General features: G+C 47.5%; 1 protein-coding gene across 2 annotated transcripts in view; it reads left to right on the top strand.

Moving 5' to 3' along the window:
- TBX4 (T-box transcription factor 4) overlaps nt 1-19,245 on the top strand; it is a 68,925-nt gene extending 49,680 nt beyond the window's left edge. The window contains exons 9-13 of one of the 2 annotated variants that reach the window (XM_030029298.1): nt 9,309-9,461; nt 13,274-13,362; nt 13,899-14,140; nt 15,521-15,904; nt 16,087-19,245. In XM_030029298.1, coding sequence (XP_029885158.1) covers nt 9,309-9,461; nt 13,274-13,362; nt 13,899-14,140; nt 15,521-15,904; nt 16,087-16,136 — 918 coding nt within the window. In that variant the 3' untranslated portion in view covers nt 16,137-19,245. Of the gene's footprint in view, nt 1-9,308; nt 9,462-13,273; nt 13,363-13,898; nt 14,141-15,520 lie in introns of both variants that reach the window. The other variant, XM_030029297.1, reaches the window with a different exon arrangement.
- Nucleotides 19,246-19,495: the final 250 nt, after the last annotated feature.

Below are 19,495 nucleotides of genomic sequence, written 5' to 3'. Positions count from 1 at the left end.
AATCAGCCTGATAGAGCCTCTGATTTACGCGGGGCTGGTGAGTGACAGGGTTAGTGATTCTGGCAGAGCCCATACTTCGCGCTCTAATGCCACGTGAATAATAGGCAGTTGCGTATAGTCTGTCTGCGGAGACAAAGATACTCTTTTAAGTGCCAGCAAACTGCGCGAGGGTGGCACGACCCTTACCCGTTCCCAGTGTATTGTCCCTGGGAAGCACCTAGCTGTGTTTTCCAGGTGAAAAATGAGAATGACGCCTTCATCACGAACCAGGTTATATCATTGCAAGTGCTAACAGATTGGTTGGCTCACAGCCGCCGTAGACGATGCGCAGAAATAACCTCTCCGTCGGAGAGGATAACATAATATTTGTATTTCTTTCAGAAGGTTAGTTCAGGGCATATGGGGAAATATTGAGCGAGTCCTGATGAGTATCTCCGTAGTGATTAATGCTCATGAATGGAATTCCACTTTCTTCAGAGGTTTAAAGTATGTAAACAGCGGGGCGGAGGGCGCCCATGAGATGCTCCTTATGGCCGGCGAGCTGCGGGGCAGCGCGGGCAGCTCCTGCTCCTGCTCCCGGCCCCAGCAGGTGAAGGATGCTCAGGGCGGGTGCGAAGCCACCGAAGGGACACGGGGGGGTTTGCTGGGGGGGCTTCGCCTCGGTCCCACGGTGAGGTTGTTCTCCTGTGCAACTTGTTTCGGCTACCGGGCTTTTTTTTTTTTTTTTTGTTGGTTCGCCGTTTGGGCTTTTCTTCATCTCCTGAGACAAGCTATTATTGAAGCTGCTGAGGCTGGCAGGTCTTTGAAGCAAAAATCCTCTCTTTTCTTTCCCGCTTGCAGTGCTGAGCGGTGCGGCAGGAGAGCCTGGGGCACGGCACTGGCACGGATAGCCGTACTAACCCCACGGCACCCTCAGGCCCTCAGCCCCGGCTCCCCGAGACCCTGCAAGTGCTGCCCTGGGCTGGAGCAGCGGGCAGAGCCGGCGAGGGTGCCGGGAAGGGTCCCTGCTCCCACGGGATCGCGTGGGGCACGGGGGGCTGCCTGCCCCGCAGCGCCCGCCGCGAACGGCCTCCCGGCCCAGCCAGCCCTCCTGCTAATGCTACCTAATAACGTACCTAATAATGTACCTAATGATGTACATAAAGGTACTTAATGCACCTTGAGGGGGGGTGAGGATGAGCAGCAGAGGTTAGAAACCGCCCAGCAAGGGTTAAGCAGCGCCCTTAAACACGAGGGCTGTGGCAAAGAAGCGGAGGCTGTTAATTAGGGCAGGCTTTAATTTGGTTTTACGCTCCGGACGGGATAGATGGGGAGGGCACGAGGGTGCCTTTCAGGCGTCGGGGAGGGCTGCGGGTCGGTGGCTCGAGCTGTCTCCAGAGACGCGCTGGCAGCGTAGGAGCCCAGCTTTGCTTGGATCTTTCTCCTGAGGACCTTTGGAACGGGGTTTTCAGTATCCAGAGGAGTTAACGATGAGCTGGATGGCAGCTCCGGGGGAAGCCCGTCTCACCAGATGCAATGGATCTGGAAGAAAATCCTGTCTTACTCTCAGGGCCCCTCTCCCCCCCGGTTTTAGGCAGGCTGTGAACACGCAGAGCCACGTAAGGCCAGCGCTCGTAGGCACGGAGTGACGCTGGAAAACGACAGCGGAGCAAGCACGTTACTTCAGAGGTTTCTGCTTTTGTTGTTGCTGTTGTTGTTAATGACTCCGCTGAAATTAAACCTCTGCCAGAGGACTCAGCCTTTCTCATGGGCTTCTGCAGCCAGGCCAGCTTGGAAAGGGCGATAGCATCACATCAGTATTTCTGGCAGGCTTCAGCTGGGACCAGATCAATTGGAAATGATTTTCTTTTTTTTTTACGGAACATATAAAGATATTCCTGCAGGGAAAAAAAAAAGAAAAAAAGACAAATAATAAATGAAGATGAGATGTGGAGGTTGTGACAAATAAAAGTAGAGATTTAATTTAATCCCCCCCGAACACAGTACTGCTGAGCTTCGCTCTGTTACGTACCCTGTACCTACCTCGCTCCTTGGCTGCTGACCGTGCCTTTAATTGCCATAATGGACTTTTTATCTGCTTTTAAAGTGTGAGGTTATTTTAGTTTCTGAGATGCTCCCTACTGAGGTTTAAAGCTACAGGATATTATAGATGGTCTGCCACTCGTGATACAGAATTTTAAGTGATATTCTTGGTTTTCTTGACCCAAATCTGCTATTTACTGGCTTTACTCTTTAATGCTGATGGCTTCACTCTTTAATGCTGATGAGTTTGTTGTTTCTCCCCAGGTTTATTACTTGCACACTTGGTTTTATTTGATTATCAGTGAAAGACTTAATTTTTCCCCTAGTCTTGGGGTTTCCCTCTCATTTTTCTATTAATTCAATTTTAGCATTTTCCTGTCTTTGCTCGTCAGGCGCACTCAGGCACTTTAATTAGGTTAATGTCCTAGTAATCTTGTGAAACCCTAGATTTTATTTAGAATTTTTTTTTTTTTTTATTTGTTTGCTTTATGACTTGCAGCCAAGCAGTTCCCTCGCCCTGCGCTGGTATGAGGTTTATGTGCCGCTTCCGCAGCAGCCTCCCCGCGGCCCTGGATTGCCTGCGGCCAAAGGGATGGGGCCGCTGCAGCTCCCGGGCAAAGTCCTGCCTGGTGGGAAGAGACGCGGCCTCGCTGGCCGCACCCCGCTTGTCCTCGCTTAGAGCAGTGCTATAGTATCTCTGTAGCAAGAGAGCAGTTTCGCATCCTTATTCTCAGCTAAAAATTTCATATATACTAAAAAAAGACTTCTTTTATATATATATATATATATGGTTTCTTTATACATATATACACAATTTCTTATATATATATATATATATATATAAAAGACATATAAGAATTTCATATATATATATATATACACACGTCTCCCATTACTAAACTAGCTTTTTTCTCAGTCCATTAAAAGCCTGAAAAAAAACCTTTTGCCCAGCCCTAGATTTGAGGTCAATTTTTTTGGAGCATCACTAAGTCTTCTGCTGAGAGAATATCTATGAAAAGGTTATTTTCCCTTTTGTTTTTCCCCTCCATTTTAGGAAATATGTCTTACAGCTGATCTGAGAAATAGTGGTGCCCAAATAAATTATGAAGTCCGACGTGAAGTTTTACGTTGCCTGCTTTGTTCCTGCAAAAAAAAAAGGAGCAGAGCTGCGTGCTGCTGGGGACGGCATGCGTTTCGCAGGGATGAATAGATCCAAGTGTGCACTTTAAATAGCTGGGTAAGAAGCAACCAGTAGAGTTCTCGGTTGAAAAGAAGATTTACATCTCTTGTGTTACATCTTTTTGTTGTTACATTACTGGTTTATAGGAGTCAAATGCCATGGATTTTAGTGAAGTTTAACTAGAATCAGATCCTGAAATCGTCTTCCAGTCTTGGGTGGGGAGCTGGCCTGCGGAAGGGCAAGTGAAGAAGTCATGGCTTGCCAAAGATCTTTTGCGTCCATGGGCGAGAGGAGGCCGGGCAGCAGCGTGGGCTGGGGCAGGGGATGCTCTGGCTCACGCACGGGTGGACGTCCCAGGGCCACGCACCTGGGGTCGGCCCTGTCCTCGCCGGTCAGCATCAAACGCCCACGAGCTCGCGTGGAGGGGGACTTCTCCTCCGCACCAAGGCCGGGAAACACTACGGCGAATTTCAGCTGACATTAGGCGAAAAAGGACCGACCGAAAAAAAGAAAAAAAGAAAAAAAAAAACCCCAGCTTTGGCCCTCTCGTAAGGAACAATTTGTCTGAGCTCATGTTGAATCTTTTCCCAGGATTTTCCAGCCTTTCTTTTTTCCCTCATTGTGCGGATTGCCAGGACAAACGTGTGGGTTTGGGAGGCTCCTCCTCCGGCAGCCCGGCGGGGAGCAGTCCGGCCGGATTCAGGGCCGGGGCCGGCTGGGAAGAGCCCCTGCCCACCATCGCCATCGAGGCCGCCTGGCTTGGAGCAGAGCAAGGTCAATCGTTTCGACTGAAAATAAATAGGACGAGGTTTAGGTAATTTTAGAGCTAGGGTTTTAGCTGCCGCAGAGGTCGTCTGAATATAGTGGTTTACTTGGTTGACCTCGATGATCTTAAGGGTCTTTTCCAACCTAAATGACTCTACGATTTTTAACTGCTCGCTTTGGGGCGATGCGTCTCCGCAAGCTCCCAAGGGGGATGCAGCGAGGGCAGCTCTCCCGCGGCGGTGGCACTGCGCTCCCGTCATCTCCCATCCCCGGAGACACCCGCTTCGTCCTGGGCAGCCCCAGCTGGGGCAAATCCTGTACTGATGCCGCCTGGCATCTCTGAACCATTGACTCGCAAAGAAAAGTTAGGTTTGGGATGGCTTATACCGTCAAATGCTCTAAATATTAAATCAAGATGAACTGCAGCAGTGGCCGCGATTCTGGAAGAGCCTCGTTGATTAACGTGCTCTTTTTTCCACGCGGGAGACTGAATCGTCAGGTTTTTGTTCTGGTCCTTTGCGCCCCAGCTCAGTGTCGCGGTGTGGGACAAGGGCCAGCCTCAGCTCAAAGGCTTTTTCGCTTTGAAAGAATAGAAGGAAGGAAGAAAGAAGCAGAAAATATATTAAAAGGAGAGATTTTATATTAGTTATGTGATCCTCCGGGAGCAACCATAAAATTATATGGCTTTTTCGTAGCCATTTACTATTCAATATAAAAAGGGTAGTTGCCATAACAACCACTGCATCATATGACATTTGATACCTTGGCGAAACAGGGAGCGCTCTTAAATCAACTCCCCAAATTTCATATGAAAGTAAATACATTTTACTAGTGATTTCAAGGCAAGTTTGCATTGTGACAAGCAACGCGGTACCATTACCCCGCTAAGCTTCTGGCCTCTGGGCCCAATCCTGCAAACTGGCAAATGTCTTCAAGCCCTGAAGCCGACATTACTCAGCAGTGTGTGAGATTAGATGCTAAAGGAGTATGTTTTCCTAAGTAAAATTAAATGGAAGGAGCAAATGACACCATTTTTTTTGACATTTGTTGCTGACTGGGGAATGCCAAAAAAATAAAGAAGTTGAGCTATATTACAGCTTAAGTTCCAGCTGCCAACTGTGTGATCAGCACAAAGGAGGGAGACCGGGGGGGGGGGGGGGGTTAAAAAAAAAAAAGAGATGTTTGTGTAAGCTCACATTTGACTTTGGAGTTCGTCTCTCTCGCAATCTGGTCTGCACGTGCGAGGTTGAGGGGGTAGAAGTGACATCACCCTCGAGATCCGCTTTGGCTCCTTTCTGGCCAGCAATAACGCAGTTACGCGGGGAGGGGGGGTGCGGGGGCAGGAGGAGGCATCCCTGCCTGCTTCGGGCTGTGCATCACGGTGACCGCCCTGGGAGGCGAGAGATGTGAAATGTTTCTCAGCGACCAGGGGAGATGTTTGGGTCTCGCCCGGCGCAGCCCGAGGAGGGTCCCCGCCGTCGGGTCCCCGCCGCGGCGCAGGTGGCTCGTTACAGCTTTTTGGTGCCATCCACGCTGATGCTCTTAAAGGTGAATGTTGCCGTTACCCAAATGGGTATTTTAATTTTTAGCAGCCGTTTTGTTTCCGGAAAACGTGTGTTTTCCAGGCAAAGTTAGTGCTTGTGTGGTGGTGGTGGTGGGAGATGGCATCCCCATGGGGGCCCGTGTTGGGATGTCAAGCCAAGATCACTTCCTAAGTTTGGGGTTGTCCGTCTAATTTGAGGAGTCTGGTTGGGATATCTGTTTAATTTACCTTTTGCTGGAGTTTTTCTGTGGTTTTTTTTTTAATACAGAAGAAAAATTGTATTTATTAGACTCCTAAATGTGCCACCATTTCATGTAAGCTGAGCTGTTTCTTTCATAGGCAAATAGACAAAATCACCGAGTTGCAGAGAGAGAGGCTCTCGGTTACTAAGGCAGTGTGCCTCAGTGCTGCTCAAGAAATGCTCGTTTCCCTTACTAACTCTGTATCCTTGTCCTTTGTCACATTAAAATTCTCCTCTAACACATACACCAGTAACTATTTTCCATGGCAAGACAAGGCAAACAGCGTTTCTTTTTTAGTAGCTAACCTATTTCAACCTATCTACATTTTGTACTGAAAACAATTTAAAAACGCTTGTGACAGTGTCTGACACTGACTTAATCTCCCCGTGCCCTCGCAATGAACAAGATAAGTACAGGAGAAGAGAAAGTTCTTGTTTTAGCATCATCTTTGAGGCTGAGAGCTCCTACATCACCTTCTGTCCTGCTCAGTGCTGCTGCTGAAGCCCTGCCTGCCCAGCACCGACCAGCAGCAGCCATGCTCTGTCCCGTCAATTAAAATACTTCTCATTTTTGACACAATTCTTTAAGTTACTCTTTCCACTGATGTTCGTCATCGGAGTGGAATTTACATTTATTTTGTGTATTTTTAGGCAGTGACCAGTTTTCCACAGCAGCCTTGAAAACTATTTAGCCTGAATTGTTGGCATTTCCCTTTGCACAGGCACGGCGTTTTGCCACTAAGGGTTGGGAGGCTTTTTTTGAATGATTTGTAGGGTTTTTGAATGCACGAGGCTTACACCAAGCACAAGTAAGGAGGATGCGTGTGCAGACGCAGCCTCTGTACACGAGTTCTTGTTTTCAAGCCTGTGAAATGTTGGTCGTGAGTGGTCGCTGCACCCCGAAAAAGATGCGAGGAATCACCCATGCAGCAGGCACAGGGAGGGCGTCCGAAACAGCACCACGGCTTCCCATTTTCATCCCCAACCTGGCACGCTCACCGCTCTTCCAAGTCACTGAAGGGATTTTTTTTTTTCATCATATGAGAATGGCGTATTTTTACGGGGCTTTGCTTGGCTGGAAGCTGTTCCTCATCCGCGTCCGTGGACACTGACTTGATGAAGTTAACTAACTGCAGCACTCTGCGGTTCTCACATCTATTAATCACATTTTGCGCTCAGTGATGGCCGTTCGGCTTTGATCTGGCACATCTCAAGTGTGGGGGGGGTCTCCTTTCACGGTCGCGCACTCAAAGAAATTTGGCACTTTCCAACAGGTATTTACACTGAGACACGTGGACAAATACTCACTTTGGTGCAAGGGACAGAAATGCCCGACCTTGTAAATCCAGTGGCTAAATTAAACCATTTAGGGTTCCCCCTGCCAAACATCCCACAGATATCAAGCAGTTCATGTTGAATCTCCAGGCAGGTTTGCAGCCACAGCTGTAACTTTGAGCATCTGTCAGAAATCCTTTCCTGCATGCGTCTATCAGGCTCCAAAAAGTAATGTCTTGTTCATTTTAGAAACTGTCTGGACACCTCGGGTTTAAAGAGGGTATAAAAAAAAAGAAAAAGATTTTTAAGGGGTCATTATAGCCCAGTGGATACTACTTTGAAGGGGAAATACAGACTATGCATCCAGAGCGTATCGAAACGTGGGCTCCTAATTTTCCCTTTGGAAATCTCAGTTTAAGATTGTTTTCTTCATCCTGCTGTTGACTTGCTTTGACTCTGGGGAAAAAAAGTGACCTGTCCTTGCTAGACCTGGGCAGGCGGGGACAGGCGGTGAGGAGAGCTTAGCACACCCCAGCTTCTGCTCCAGACAACCACTATTTATCAGCTTGGCTCAACTCTTAATTACCAAAAATTAAAATGCCCCTTCTTATGAAAGTCTCGGCCCTCTGGCATTATTCATCTTGGCTTTGTTTTACGAGTGGCTGATACATGAAAGGAAAGAAAAGGCTCCAAACCCAAACCTGAGCCGACCCTCTCAGATCTACACCCTGCACATCAACAGCCGCAAAGTGGTTAAGAGACTTGATGCAAAGCTGATAAAATGCCAAAAATTCCTCATTCTCTCTCTTGGGGAGCAGGGAGGGTTGTCTGGAAAACGTCAACAATAAAAATTGCATTTAAGTGGTATATAATGCAGCCAGCTACTGTGGGCAGAGTTACGTGCAGCCAGACGACGGGGTTTAAAGAGCACAAGCTCCCTACGCTGCCTCCCGTCCCAGCTGGAGCGCGCGGAGCAGCGCTGCTGCTGCGAGCTCTCCTCAGCACGGACGGGCACGAAATAGAAAGGCTCCCCGAACGCAAAAGCCGATCACGGAGCAAATGCCTCCTGTTTCTTAGTAATCCCCATTTAAAATATTGGCTAAATCCACGCTTAGCGTAAACTGATGCTGCTCTGCTGCGTCGTGTACACCCGCCCACCCATCCGTCATCTATCTGGCCATTTATCTACCGCCAGCTGCGGACACCTCCCGCCGCACTCTTCCCCACTCGGCCCTTTGCTCGCGTGTCCCTCGGGGGTGGACGTGACCTGGGTGGAGATGCCCTCGCCCCTAGGACCGGCCGGGCTTGGGGAGGACGGACTCAATGAGCCCATTTTGGGAGAGGGAAGAAGAGATTGAAAAGGGTTATGCCAAGAAAACAAGAAGAAAGCAGTATTTCTTCTTTGCCCGGTAAAAGGAATAAAGGCTTTTCTTAAAACCATCCCAGTTCTTAAGAGAAATTCCATCTCTTAAAACCATTTTCTTCTGTAGCACATCCCTTCTTTAGGGAAGAGCAACGCTGCGGGGCCAGGCTGGGACGGGCAGCCCCTCTCGTAACGCTCCGTCAGAGCAGCCCTGCGCTGGCCTGAGCCGCGGCCGTGCCATCCCCGCCGGACCTCAGCGCTTCCTCGCCTCCCCTAGCCCCCGCCGTAAAAAAAGCACTCGCCTGGCTCTTGCCCCTCGCTCGCAGAGACTCGAGAGGAGGGCAGGAGCCACGGGGTGCCCGGACCCAGCCACCCGTGTGGAGCCGCTCCACAAATAGGAGGAAAAGGAAAAAAAAAACCAAAAAAACCCTCCTCTTTTGTAGTTTTCTTTTACCAGCAGATAAAACAAAAATAGCTTGCTTTTTTTTTTTTTTTTTTTCCCTGTGGTTTGTGTGATTTTTTTTTTTTGCCTCTGCTAAACTGTGTATTTTTCAGCTCAGTAAAGTATTTATTAGGAATCTTTATGGACCAGTCTGCTGGTGAATTATATATATTGTACAGCTTCAGCATGAGCTGGGAAAAAAATTTATGACTTTTTTTCCACCCAGACTGACTCTATCCAATAGCAATAAGAAAATGAGGGTTTACCAGGAAAGCTTTAAGTTCAGTTCTGCTTGCCAGAGCAGCAGATACCCTTTCTGTCTTGGTTCATGTGCATTTATATAATGTAATTTTCCCCTCTAATTTGAAAGCAAAGCTAAAGCTGAGCACTAGCGGGCTTTTGTGTCCTGCTAGTAAACTCTGTCTTGTCTTTTTTTTTTAAATTGGATTTCTCACTTTAGCATCAATTGTTTTTCAGATCATTCTTAATTCAATGCATAAATACCAACCACGACTGCATATTGTGAAGGCGGACGAGAACAATGCGTTCGGGTCGAAGAACACAGCCTTCTGCACCCACGTTTTTCCGGAGACGTCCTTTATATCGGTGACTTCCTACCAGAATCACAAGGTAGGGTGCTTTCCTGGCTACAGGTGCTTAATTTCTGCTCGCGGGCTTTCGCGACTCGCAGCCCTCTGCTCCCGACGGCTGCGAAATGTTCTTCCAGATGGCAGCGGCACAGCGATGTCGCTGCGGTGCTGGGCTTTGATGAGCAGGATCTGTTTGCTCGGAGGGAGGGGGGAAAGCCTATTATGCTGCTATTGTGCAGCAGAAAATGCCAGCTTCAAAAGACAAGTTTCCATCCCAGCATTAAGCAAGAGTGACGAGCCAGAGGATGCAGCTAAGGAGCAGCATGAACGTCGTTGGGTAACAATATCTTGGCAAACCCCGCGAGTCCAGACACTAATGAATTGGCGTGCTCAGAAACGCTAAGTTGTCATTCAAAACAGCAAGCAAATCTAATAATGACCAGTAAAGCTTGCTCATAAATCTACAGTGAAAAGTAATTATAGTATGTGTATTTAGTGAGACATACGAGGAATGTAACCATAAAAACGCAGCTAAGAGCCTGCTCTGTGGTTAGCACATGAAGGCAGGAGGGGGTTTGGGTTTGTTTTGGGCGAATATAAAATACAAAGGGCTTGGTTCTGCGCTTTGGGTGTGTGTGTCACAGATACCCGTGTATTGTAGGGGTTGGCTTCCTCTTCTTTTTTGAGCATTTTGGTAGTGGCAGCAGCGGGTAGTGTTCTCTCTGAGGATTTTGCCAACCCAGGTTACCAGCAGAATGGATTTTAATTGTCGCCTCCCCGTGACATCGCGTGCATCGTCACCGGGGCAGGGAGCGGAGAGGATGCCGGGCGGGGGACGGCGAGGCTCCGTTTTCAATCCTGCTACCGATTTGCCTGCCTTTGCACAAGTTCCTGCTCCCCCGCAGTTTTCCTAACGGTGAAGTCTGACTGCAGGGTTGTATGAAGATTAATGGGAGTCTTTAAAGCACATCAGGGTTCATAAATAAAGGTGCAGAGTGAAGTAGCACCACCGGAGCCCTCCTGTCACCCCAAATGTGAAATCTGCCACGTGTTACTGTATCAACTCCTTTTCTACGCATTCATAGGAAAATACTGCAGGAACAGGAACATATGTGAAATTCTTCCTCCCCAATAAGCTGACCAGACCTTTTCCTCCCAAGCAGGATGCCTGTATGCCCTTTGATGCTTGAAGCATAGAGCCCTTGCAAGATTTTGCAATTAGTGAGCCAGTTAAAAGGCTCAGAGCAGAAACATGGATGTGTGTGTTATGGTAAGACGGGGGGGTAAGACGGGGGAAGAAGTCCCTATTTGGACACTGAAGTGAATCCTGTTTGAGAAGTTGTAGCAGTTGGTGTAAAATGACCAGTTGCCCAAACATGGTTAACCAAAAAAGGCTCGAAAGAGCTTATTTAATACCTACTTAAAATGTCTCGTGTGTCAATAGTGCCTTTCATCCCTAAGGTTCCCAAAGTGCTTCATAAACTTAACACTTCCACTGTCATTGCCATACAACCACTGCCGGGGGGGGCGGGGAGGCGGTAGCTGGCTGAGCAGCAGCACAGAGCGGACCCGACAAGTTTAGGGAAAATGTCCCAATTCTTTTGCGAAGATGCTGCGAGGAGCCGCCCCGCTGCTGCCCAGCTCTTGCTCTGCGGTCTGCAGGCTGGGGGGGTTGGATGCTGCCCGGCGGGGGGGGGAGCAGAGCGGTCTGCAGCCGAGAAGCGGGAGGCAGAAGGTCACGCCGCGACCTCACTGTGGTCTCGAGAAAATCACAACCTCAGAGAAGTAGCCGAATGGTTTTCCTTATTCTCTTAGGCATTAACAATTAAAAACCTAGTCTGGGTATCTGTTTGACAAAACAAACCACTGAACTATTTTTAGCTCAGAAATACCCTGCTAGCAAGAAGTGTCCTTGCGAACAATCGTCTTTCTAAACAAAAAATGAGAGTCGTGGTTACAGAGCTGACTGTGGGCTCCCAGAGATGGAAAGCTGATGATAGAGGTTACCCCTAAGTACAGGTCGGTGAGGAAGGTGTAGGTGTTTACCCCAAACTCCCTCCTGGGTTGGATGAAGCCAGGGGAAGGTGGCAAGGAGGGACCGAAGCCCCGATTCTGCTCATGTCAGAGGAAAACCACAGTCACTAAATAACAAAATTAAATTAAGTTGTACAAACCTGATGTCGGGCTGTGGGTTAGGAAGGGCCCTACGCTTCTTGTGGTTCATCAGCCGATTGGGAGCTACCCTGGAGCCACTGTGGGAGCAGAGAGGAAAAGCTCGAGCCCTCAAGGATGGTTAAATTCACATGTCACCACCTTCCTTCTCCATCACAGATACCAGCCAGATGTTTTCTCAGGAGTTTTTTTGGTAAGGGATATTTTTCAGCATTGCTAAAAGCATAGTTGTTAGTTACAGCAACACTCTCGCAAAATGATCCGAACGCAGAACTCGCTTGTTATCCTCGCCCCTAAAATGGGATGCAGGCTGGTGCAAGCCCGCGGCCGGCTTGCCGGGGGGAGCCGGGCTGCGCTGCCCCGGACAGAGCGGGGACCTGAGGGCAGCGGGTCTGCAGGGAGGTACGCGTCCTCACCTCCCACCGGCGTCCTGCCGCGCCGGCGTCCTGCCGCGCCGTCACCTCTCCTCCTCCTGGAAAAGGTCTTTTCGGTGACGAGCAGATGCCCAAGGAGATGATCCTACCCACTGGCGTCCCTTAGGAGGGAAGGACATTAATAAGACCTGGTTTTGACCCATTTTCTTTGCACTATGTGCTAGACCTGTCTGTAACCTTACCGTCAAAGAGCCTCAGGCATATGGTTGTGCACAGACACACGTACGTCTCTTTGGGAGGCGGACGAGGGATATTTTTAGGAGCTCCTGTGTCCCTACAAATGTTCCGGTGCTGTTCTGGCATTTTGCAGCTCCTGAGACCCGCACAGATGATCTTGGTCACTACTTGTTTGTCTTCACAAAATCCTTTGCTAAAGAGGTGGTTTATTTGCATTTTTTCACTGGACAACCAAGTACCTCTTCCTGGCATTCCCAACCATTGTATGGCTTTGGTTTGTACTTGCCTTACAAAGGGAAGGGATCGGGTGGCAGGATTGGCAAGGGAAAACTATATTTACTGGGGCTGTAAGACGGATGAACTAGTGAGTATTTTTAAAGGAAATTTCACACATAACTGTTTTTAACAGAATTTTCATGAAATGGCAGAGCTTTCACAGTTCCCTCACAAAAGCTGAGCTCCATCAAAACTAAGTCTAGTCTAAGTCAATTCTAAGGCATTTTGACCCTTTTAATACACTGCAGCTCCCGGGGGGAAAGGCAGTCCTTGCAACAGGCAGCAACTTTCCCTTGCCCAAAGAGAATTCACTATTTATTTGAGCTATGAGTCTTTTCACAGAGGAAAAATGACTGAATGAAGAATGTAAAGATATATAAAATTGTTATGGGAATGAGGAAGAGCCACGCCATAAAGAATAGGGCTCTCTAACATGGAGACACAGGAAATCTTCTTTTAAATCAGACAAATATATTCTTGCTAACAAGAGCCTAGACTTAAGGAAATTTGCATTCCTGTCCTCATTCATAATCAGCAATTTTGTCAGCTTTAAAAGCTGCTTCTACAAGATCCAGCACCAAACTTCACAGCGCAGTTTCTCTCAGCGGCGAATGCAGAAACGCCGTCTCTGCCGCCACGTCTTTAGATGGCTGAAACTCTCATGGCCTCTGCATTTCGCGGGGTGTCACCGAGGACAGGGCACCTAGAGACCCTACAGCCTCAGACCTGCTGCTGCACCTTTTGGTCTGATCTATTTTCAAAACGCTTTATGCTTGATTTCATTCTTTTAAAGATAACCCAGCTGAAAATTGAAAACAACCCCTTTGCCAAGGGATTCAGGGGGAGCGACGACAGCGACCTGCGCGTGGCACGACTGCAAAGGTACGGCGGCGAGGAGGTGCTCGGCGGGGTCGGGGAGCTGCTGCAGCGTGCACGCGTGTGCACGCGTGTGTGCACGCGTACGCTCGACCCGGGCAGCGTCTATGGGCAGGCGGTGTCCGACGCGCGGCCAGCCAGCTCACCCTTCAGAGCCTGTGCCCCGCGCAGAAATACGGCCTTACAGCTGGGCTTTAATCCTCATTCTGCTACTAACGTGCGGCACCTCTTTGGAGAAGAAGAAGTTAAAAGGTGCCTACGCCGCGGGGGGCATCACGTTTTCTTGTGCTTGAGGGCATTAGGGCTTTAAATGCTATTTATACCACTGAAAAGCTCTTCCTGTAATTCAGCGACACGCTCTGTGTGTTGTCGTAATACTTGCCCGCACCCAGCAGAGCGTGATGAGTGTGAGTTCATCGTATTTGGCAAAGGGCGTTGAAGTCATTGGATGGAGATGCTCTAGGGAAGCCAAACTAATATTTCATCTTTCTCTTAATGCTGATTGCTGTCTAACTGGTAATAATTTTTCTCGCCTCTTTTAGCAAAGAATATCCAGTAATTTCCAAAAGCATCATGAGGCAGAGGTTGGTGTCCAGTCATGGCCAGCTTTCAACAAAGCCAGATGTTAACCCACTTCATGGGAATCACCAGACCCTTCAACATTATCAGTATGAGAACGGTGCTCACATGCAATTTGCAGCTTCAGATACTCAAGATCTGCCACTCAACACCTTCACAGCACAGAGAGATTCAGGGCTCTTCTATCATTGCCTAAAAAGAAGAGGTAACTCGAGTTTACAGCTAGAAAAATATGACAGCAAATAAGCCTAAGAGCACGAGCACTGAAAGACTTCTAATCACTAATTCCAGTTTGGATTGGTCTCTTAGGCCTTGATCTTAAAGATACTGATGGGATCAAAGTGTTTTGGAGGGTCGGGGCCCAAGAGCTGAGAGTGGGTTTGTCCCATAAAAGGCAAATTCAGACTCTGAGTCAGAGCCGAAAAAAAGAACCAGAATGCATAATTCAAACGGCACGAAGCTACACTGGAAAATTATCCATTGGTAGAATCAGCTGAATTAGTAATTGTTTGGAGGAGGCCTTATCTATCCTGAGATGTTCTGACACTGCCGTTGTTAGCCTTAATGAAGTTACGCACATTCAGCACTTTTCCAGAGCAAAGCCATTAGCAGTTCTCTCGATGTCTGCAGATTAGTGAGACTGTGGTAGCTGGGTGTAAGCATCCCTTTCTTCTTATCCACTAGTTCTCAAGTTTAAGTGAGCTGTAACTACATTCTTTTTCTTTTAGTCCAGCATCAGATGAGATCATGGCATGTTTTAAGTTGAACGGAAAAATTTTGCACAGAAGAAAATCCTTCTATTTGCATGTCTCATTGGCCGCTAATTTATTTAAGCTGTGAGAATCCTCTGATCATGGGCAAATGAAGAATCTAGCAGCACCACTAATGAGGACTGCGAGGCAAATGTGTAATTTTAGCAGATGTTTAATCTGCAGATGAATTCACTAATTCATCCAGAGAATATTCCTAACAACTAACAGAAAGCTGCTGGTAAACGCAGCCACGGTCACTGTAATCTGTAGGAGAGGGGCTACAGCTTCTCAGCATAAAGCTGAGGGGAAGGACTGATGACTGGGAAAGGGCTCCTTTATCTGGAAATATTTCTGCAGCTTTTGACGTGAATATCTGGGAAATGTATAGTCATTTTTGCAATGACAGGAAGGCAGGCTGCGATAAGAGCCTCTAAGAGACTTCTTGAATTTGTCAGGAGTAACGCTGCAAGAGCGTCAGGGACCTCGGTTATCTGGATGAACGCGAAGTAATCTCTGATGTGAGAATAGTAGCCCAAGTCACTCACTTAGCCTGATAAATGTCACCAGAATGCTTTGAGGCCGAGGGGATTAGCCTGACATTTGCAACACAATGTCTTTTTGATGTTGTACATTGTCTTTCCGAACTAAAATGGTTTAACTGGATTAATCTGAAAAAGAGCACCAGTTGTCTAGGGAAATAATCACAGATTGCACAGCTCGGCTTCTAAGGGGACTCCATAAAACCACGCGGGGCTCTTAGCAGATTGCTGTTAAATGCCGGCCGTGGCTCTGGGAGCTGCTCCTGAACACACATTTTTTTATTTTGTTCGCAGAAAGCGCTCGGCACCTGGACCTGCCCTGCAAACGCTCCTACCTGGAAGCCTCCTCTTCCGTGGGAGATGATCACTATTTCCGTTCCCCGCCGCCGTACGACCAGCAGATGCTAAGCCCTTCCTACTGCAGCGAGGTGACTCCGAGGGAAGCGTGCATGTACTCTGGTTCTGGGCCTGAAATCGCTGGTGTCTCAACGGTGGACGACTTGCCGCCTCCGCCTCCCCCCTTGAGCTGCAATATGTGGACTTCTGTCGCACCTTACACCAGCTACAGTGTTCAGACAATGGAAACTGTCCCTTACCAGCCTTTCCCCGCTCATTTTACTGCCACCACCATGATGCCGCGGCTCCCGTCCATCACGGGTCAAGGCTCGCAGCCACCAGGTAACAGCCACTTCAGTGTCTACAACCAGCTGTCCCAGTCTCAGGTTCGGGAGCGCGTTCCTTCTTCATCTTTCCCGAGGGAAAGGGTGCACCCATCTGTGTGCGAGAGAAAACCCCCCTCTCCGCACCTAAACGCGGCGAACGAGTTCCTGTACTCACAAAGCTTTTCCTTGTCGAGGGAGTCGTCGCTGCAGTATCATTCAGGGATGGGGACTGTGGAGAACTGGACTGACGGATGACTCTGACAGCCAAGCGATGCCACAGCCAACGTTACTGCTCCAGGACAGTGTTCAATCAGTGTTGATACCTGTGGGTAACTTGCACTTCGGTGAGACAAATGTGCATTTCCAGAGGGATTTGTGTGGGTGAAGAGCTCGTGTCTTCAGACACACAGAGAATTCCATCTCCTGTCTCGGTGGGCTGGATTCATCAGTCTCTTACTGACTCCCGAATAAATTAATTCTCGCGTCTTCATTACTGATCCAGTAGAAACCATCTTCATGACTAACAAGTGAAGTAGCTAGTCGTTTTCTTTTGCTTGTAATATTAAACATCCATGAGCAAATTTTGGCTATTTGGGAAAGATACGAGCTTCGCTTTCACGGTACTTCGTTCATGAAGTCACAGCATCCCAAAACTCAAAGGAAAAAGCGATCTGTTCGGTTGTGTAGTTCAAGGACTGCTGTAGCAGCACTTCTTTAGCTCTTTTTATCTGTAGAAATTACTTCTTCCTCTGGAAGTGCCGGAGCTGTAGGAGCACAGGGGCCTGCGGGGAGGCTCGGCGGTGGGGTCAGGGAGCTGCGGTGCCGCTCCGGTACCTCCCCGGCGCAGCGCAGGGTTCGTGCCATGGCGCGGAGAGGAGAAGGCACCGATGCACAAATGTCTCTTCTTCTCCCCACAACGCCATCGTTTGTGGCTGTGGGAAATGAGGAAGTGAAGCGTTATGCCCGAGGCCAAACAGCAAATTAATTGCAGCGTTAGGAACACACCCAGTGTCTTCAGACTCCCATCCGTTGATTGAATCACACTTGCTTATTGCAATATATTTATGAAGTTTAAGCTTAAAAGTCGCTAATACTTTCCAGAAACGATTTCTGTATTTGCTGGTCCTTGATTTCTTTCGTATTCAGCTGAAATGCGCCTTTTGTGCTATGTTTTTTTCTTTTGCAGCTAACTCGGAAAGAATTGTTTTCAGCATAAAGGAGGCATAGAGGAATATTTTCTTAATTGTGGGGTGGGAAGACTTCCCCTTACCTGTCAGGCTTTACAGTGTACAAATATTTGTAGAACAGGTAAAAATCTGTAACCAGTGTATACATTGCTACTATTGTTTACTGTGGAAGTATCTTGAACTGACTCCTTCAGCGCTGGCTTTGCCTGCCGGACCGTCCCTGCGAGGTAAGGAGGGATCGCTCGGCGACAGCCACGGCGCGAAACAGCCTCGCGTGGGAAAGCAGGCTGCGCTCTTTCTGGAACGAAACTCCCGTTGCCTTCACCCAAAAAACTCCTGAGCTGGGACGCGTCCTCCTCCGGTCTGCAGCGTGTCCATCCCGCTGAGCTCCCAGGCGATGCTGTCCCAAGGGATGGGGACACAGAGGTGATGCTGGCAGTTTGGTTCCACTAAAGAGCGCAATATTTAAGATTTAGTCATGCGCAGCGGGGGTTCCCCCCGCCCCCCTCCCCCGGCCCCCGCTTCCCAAATGGGCAAAGGCAAAAAAAGCTGAAATACAAATTTGGAAGTCGGGACGTACTTCTGCATTTTGATGAATCCATTCCAATGAAGAGAGGCTGATGGATGAGGGCGGCTGCTTGCAGCGAGGACCCTGAGGCCACTAAAGTGGAAGTCTCGTTTCAACCAGGACAATCTCATACACCCATTCAGCAGACTATGTGTGTGACTGGTGTGGATTTTGTAATCAGATTTTGGAAATCACTACAATTTTTGCATGCTGAATAGCTATTTATATACATATATATTATATATATATATATATAAAAATATATATATATCACAAATGCAGGCCACGTGTCCAATTCAGCTTTGCTTTTTACGAACGAAATACTTAATAAAAATGAATGTTGCAAGGTTTTTTTGGAAAGACATCTATTTAAGATTTTTTTATTACACACCTTTGATGTAAAAACTAAGAATTGGTTAGATAAAAAAACATATATGCTACAGATAAATCTTTATTAGAAACCACATTAGATACAGGTGGTATGGAATTTTTAAATGTTTGTTACATAGCATGGACATTTTATTTTACATATCAGAACATAAAGTCATTTTACTACTATAAGCTGTCTCTGGGTGCATTTCAATAATTAGCATAAAAATGTTCCATGGTGAATTACTGGATGCCTCGTCTCTCTTCTGTCTCCTACTGGCCGAGTATACCAATCTCACACTTTCCCAAGGTGCACATTTGACCCTTTTTTTACCATCTCAAAGCGACATTATCAAACTTTAACTGCCAACTGCAAGACTAAAGGGGTTTTGGTTTGTTTGTGATAGCTCATGTTTCTTTTTTTTTAATGGACACATGAATTGATCCGAATACACCGAGCACTACTATACTAGGCTAAGTTAAAAGCAGCCACTGGCCTGATAACAAGAGCATGAAAATGATGTTCCAGTACTTACGGGCAGATCAGTTACAGTGACAATAGTGAAGAATTAAAGGTTGGAGGCGGGGGAGAGGTCTGAGGGTGTCACTACCCATAATTTGAAATGCTCAGTTCATTTCTCATAGTGACACTGAATCAACACTAAACGAGACAAATGCTGCCACTATAACCTAAAAATTAATGGGGTCAGCAGTCCAGAGTCCAAATGACAAGCTAGACTGGATCTTTTGCCTGTTTTACAAATATGATTAACAGAATAACAATGTCATGTTTAATGAATAATCATTGCTTCTATTTTTAACCATTTTTCATATACTGTCTGCTCACCAATGCAATATTTATAGATTTAAGGCAGTGTAAAAAGTAACTCCTGTAAGAATTGTTCCAGCTTTCAGTTAATGCAGAGGATGTAGAGGAGACTTGAACATGTAATTAATCCAAGTTTTAACTTGCGAGCACACAGCAGGCAGTGCTGCCAGCCTTCGTAAAGGGCACAGCCGAGGCTCAGTCCCAAGCCAGCCACTGGAGCTGAGCGTGTGCATTGTGAAACCCTGTGTCAAATAACAAGCTTTTAGTTATGAAAATAGGACAGGATATTTGCAAGTACAAGACCTGATTGTAAAAGGCTGAGTTAGCACATAAATGTGCAAAATTTGGGTATATGCTAATCTGGTCATCTGGGCTCCTTTTATAGTCAATGCAGAGAGATCAGACATTTAGATTAAAACGGGATGAATCATTCTGTACTGATGATCTTTTTCCACTCAGAGAGGAATCTAGCTCAGCCACTTAGACTAGATTTCCCATTTCTAAATAGCTAAAGTTAAGTTAGTGGGATCTCACTCCTACACGACATTTTTAAGAGCATTTAGATAGCATTAAATAGCGGCCAGCTTACAAATCACATTCGACCTGAGCACAGATCCATAGCTAGCACATCCCTGAAGCACATTCTGGTTGTAT

The sequence above is a fragment of the Aquila chrysaetos genome, chromosome 10 (genome assembly GCF_900496995.4).
Source record: "Aquila chrysaetos chrysaetos chromosome 10, bAquChr1.4, whole genome shotgun sequence".
Lineage (NCBI taxonomy): Eukaryota > Metazoa > Chordata > Aves > Accipitriformes > Accipitridae > Aquila > Aquila chrysaetos.
The sequence above is the reverse complement of the archived record's forward strand: the minus strand, read 5'-3'. Positions and strand labels throughout refer to the sequence as shown.